Genomic DNA, 4,053 nt, shown 5'->3' with positions numbered 1-4,053 from the left:
CGAGCACGGTCTCCGAACTTAGGTGGTGCCATGGAACTTCACCACAAGAGAACAAGAAGAAAGTTCGAGCATTAGATGTGCCATGAAGTTAGGTTGGGTTAGGGTAATGTGAGGAGACGCATGGAGGCGTTCGTGACCATCCCACACTTGTATAACGCTGTGGCTCTATCACTATACTGTCCTACTCGTAGCTCGTCGAGGCATAGCCACGAGTCGACGTCCTCGCGGCATACCACGACAGCACCCGCCCAGTTCAGCTCGCCAAATGAGCCGCAATCCCCGCCATTCAATGCGGCGATGGAGGCGCTGCGGCGCATGCGGCCGCCGGCCAAGGGTGCGACGCCGGTCACGGACCCGGACAGCGCGCTGCCCTGCGGTCACCACTTTTACGCGATGCTGGTCGCATGCTCCGGTACGTTGGCTGCTGGAACCGCACTCGGGTTCGCCTCGGCCGCCATGGAATCCATTGAGCGCCAACCCTGGTACGACCTGCCACGGATTCCGCCTGAGAACAGGTGGATCGCCGACAGCCTCTTCCTGGGTGCCACTGTGGGCTCTCTGTTCTCAGGTGAGCAAGCAACGCAGCCGAGAAATTACGTGAGCTTTTTATTTACTTCTATGGTATGCAGTGCATGTTTTTGTTTGAGGAAATCAGCTGAGCCAGGACGGCGAGCTTCAGCTGCCATTTCACGTTTCGCTCCCAAATCAACCTACATTTTATTGAAGTACTAAAATATTCGAGTGATATGCATTTTGCTGCTCTGCTTTTTTATGTCCTTAAAGACGCTCTCTTCGTAATACGAAGCAGAAGCTGCTCGAAATCGTTTTATGATGGCTATACTTTTAACGCGTTGTAAATCATAAGTTAGAAGAAGTATTTCTGCATAACTATGGTACAGTACTTAACGCACATGTGTTAAAAACTAAATAACATGCACTGCGTTGTTCTTTAGTGTGGTTAAGTAATACACCATTTCTTCGTTCGTGATGCACGTTTCAGGCTTTCTAATGCATCTAGTCGGCCACAGAACAATCATGTTGCTGTCTTCCGCCGGCCTCATCAGTTCGTGGATGTGCTTGGCCGTAGGAAACAGCGTGAGCGTGATACTAGTCGGCCGGGTTGCTTGCGGTCTCTTTGTGGGCGTTGTCACCAACTGCGTTTGTCTCTACGTTGCCGACGTCGCGCCTCCAGCCAAGAGAACGACTTTTGGAGGTCTTCCGGAGGTACGCTGAACTACTTTATGCCGTCCGGTTTAAGCTCCCTCCGCGACTCGTTCTCCCTCAGGGGCTTCGACCCCAGCTCGATCCGATGCCGCACATCTCGACAGTCATAATACCTGGTCGTACTTTGATCTAGACTACGTACCCTATATAGGTTTCCGAATGTTCATAACAAGAATAGCAAATCAAATTTGTGTGGTTGAGTTCCCAGTTAGCCTGGCATGAAAACCACCTACCACCACTGTTCTCCATTGTCAACTATGGCTGGGTCGCGCACCTCGCTAACAGCTCGGTGACAACTCCACGATTACCACCAGCAGTGCATGGGCCATTGCGGTGAGCTATCGGAGCTAATATTGGAAGCCACGCTTTTCCGCCACTCTTCTTCGTCCTGCTCTGCTCTGCTGTTTGAGCACCCCAACACTAGCCAGTACACCCAGAGCCCAGTACCTTCATATACCACTAGACTCCAAGTGATGCACTTGAGGCACGTCTGATCGAATCACAGTGCACAATCTGCAATGGACATGTCATACACTACTTTTACTAAGAAAATGTTACTTTCAGACTGACAACGCTGGATCACACCAATACACGGCTGGGTCGTTTTAAAAGAAACTTGCCCCCCCCCCCGGCAGCCCCCTGAGAGCTCGAAGAGCTATAGTTGAACCGCGAATTGCTCTGAAACCCTTCCAGTGGTAGTGCCGTGGGGCAGCTTCTAATTTAATGTTTATTTATGCTAAACATTTTCACGCGATAGCGTTAAATAGCTCGTTCAGCCGAAATTACGGAGTCCGTATCGGTGTCGTTGGCTGTGAGCGAGAAATCATCGTCGTTGCGTGACCAAAAAAAATAAACAAGCTTCTTTGCGTGACGAAAAATTGAGAAAGATGCAAATAAAATAAAATAAATGTTCTGGTACTGAGTGGGGTCAAACCGCGGTCGTTTGCGTGGCAAGCGGGTGTGCTATCACACCGCTATGTCCCTGCTCCTGGGTACAGTTAAAATATCTTTATCTGCATGAAAATGCAGTAGAAATAACTTTCATACTTTACTAACACGCGTGTGCTGTATATATACACCATGAAACATTGCGCAATAATGCATGGTACAAGCTTACTTTGCTTTAGGGGGTCAGTACATCGAATAATATAACAACTTCATAGTTTAAAGTCAGTCACCCATTAATAAAAACACACACGCTACTGCAACCTTATGGTCACGTAGTGCGTGCACAGGCAGCTTGAAAATATTTCATATACCAAGTGTTTGAAGTGCGCACTCGGAATAGAGTATCACTATCGTGTTCAACTTTTGAACGCGAAGCTTAAGGCTTCCCACTTTTTCGCTCTCTCTTTTTTCTATGTGACCATGCCCCAGGTGCCACTCTTCGTCCTTTTAATAGAACCAAAGCATCTCGCAGTACCAAACTGTTGATATGTGAATTTATAGAAGCATGAAAAGTTATAGCAAACACTGTGCACATTGACACAGTACGTTGTGTGCAGTATGAAAATAATTAGTATGAACACGACATGTATCTTTTAAGTACTGCAATCGCCTACTCGCGTCATTTCGGATCATGCCTTACTTACACACAGGTTCTGACGCAGGTGTTGCATTTCTAAATGCAACTTCTCTAGCATTGGAATGTACTCGCACAGATCGGAAATTGTACTTTGCATCTCCTGTATCAGCTGGTGACCGTGTGGCCAGTGAGGCACCTCGAAGTGGCCACGACTTTCGGCATTTTCTTCCAAGAGAGATCTTTCACCGCGTGTTATTGGCCACTCGTGAATTTAACGTCGGTATACCTGCAGGTAGCCATGAGCGCCGGGCTTCTGACGGCTTACTCGCTGTCCGGATTTCCCTGGGAAGTGCAGGCGGGCGGTTGCGCCCTCACGGCCGTCCCCATGCTGGCGATGCAGCGCTACATTGTCGAAAACCCGCGCTGGCTGCTTGCACGGGACCGCTCTTTGGACGCTGACACGGCCGTGTTGCGACTGTACGGCATCGACCCGCCCGCTGACTTCCGACAGCGCAAAGTCGAGGGCGCCTCGGACCAGCAGAGATCCGCAGATGCCAGCCGATGGCCGAAGGAAGCCAGGTGAAAATACTTTGAAGACTACGCCTTGCGCGGCCTCTAACACTATCTATCTGTAAGAGGGCTTGATCCATTACTTATTGAACTTGTCCCTAGTAGAGGCCTCCCTTAATTACTTAATGTGTGTAATCACATGACATCTACAGTGACAGCTTTTACCTGACCTTTGACTGATTCGTAGTGTCGGTAAGGTTATAGCTAAGTATAACAATTACTCAACATTTTAAGGAAACATTAGTGTATGCTATACGCTGTTTTAACTGCCTTCTTTTTATGCAACATCCATTGCATGGCTGAGTTTCATTCCCACAATTTTTTGTAATTCGGAGCGCTCCACGGACGCGGCCTTTCGTCCCTCCATCCATGTCATGAGGCGTCGTAACGCTCATGGTATACTGCGTTCAATACAGGTAAGGGGAGCTACTATACAGGTCATTACAAGGATTGAAATGATCGACACTGCCTTGAAATGAACGAATGAGGTTTATCGTACTATAATTTACAGAAATAACCTGGAAGAAAAATCTTTCGTGCACATGGGGCTGACTCCAGCAGGGCACCAGAGAGTGCGTCATGGCCTCGCTGAGCAAGAAAATAATCTGACAATGAATTTACTTTAATGGATTTCTGTTGTAATTGCACTTGTTTTCTGTGTGGCTCTTTTTGAAACAATCGCAGGAATTTCACGGCTTGTCTGCTACTCTACCTTCTTCAGAACATCTCCTGCG

The 4,053-nt window shown here is 48.2% G+C and overlaps 1 protein-coding gene across 1 annotated transcript; it reads left to right on the top strand.

The window, feature by feature from the left end:
* Nucleotides 1-315: 315 nt before the first annotated feature.
* On the top strand, nt 316-3,332 carry LOC142774287 (uncharacterized). The gene is made up of 3 exons (XM_075874682.1): nt 316-568; nt 1,001-1,224; nt 3,042-3,332. Exons 1-3 carry the CDS (start codon nt 316-318, stop codon nt 3,330-3,332), a joined length of 768 nt encoding a protein of 255 aa, XP_075730797.1.
* The last annotated feature ends 721 nt before the right edge of the window (nt 3,333-4,053 follow it).

The sequence above is a fragment of the Rhipicephalus microplus genome, chromosome 10 (assembly GCF_043290135.1).
Source record: "Rhipicephalus microplus isolate Deutch F79 chromosome 10, USDA_Rmic, whole genome shotgun sequence".
In the NCBI taxonomy this organism is placed as follows: Eukaryota; Metazoa; Arthropoda; class Arachnida; order Ixodida; family Ixodidae; genus Rhipicephalus; species Rhipicephalus microplus.
This window is presented reverse-complemented; position numbering and strand designations above follow the sequence as displayed.

Coding starts and splice junctions, on each gene's coding strand:
- LOC142774287 (XM_075874682.1), top strand. CDS start 316: ATGCGGCCGCCGGCCAAGGGTGCGACGCCGGTCACGGACCCGGACAGC. Junction 569..1,000: donor TGTGGGCTCTCTGTTCTCAG/GTGAGCAAGCAA, acceptor TGCACGTTTCAG/GCTTTCTAATGCATCTAGTC. Junction 1,225..3,041: donor CTTTTGGAGGTCTTCCGGAG/GTACGCTGAACT, acceptor GTATACCTGCAG/GTAGCCATGAGCGCCGGGCT.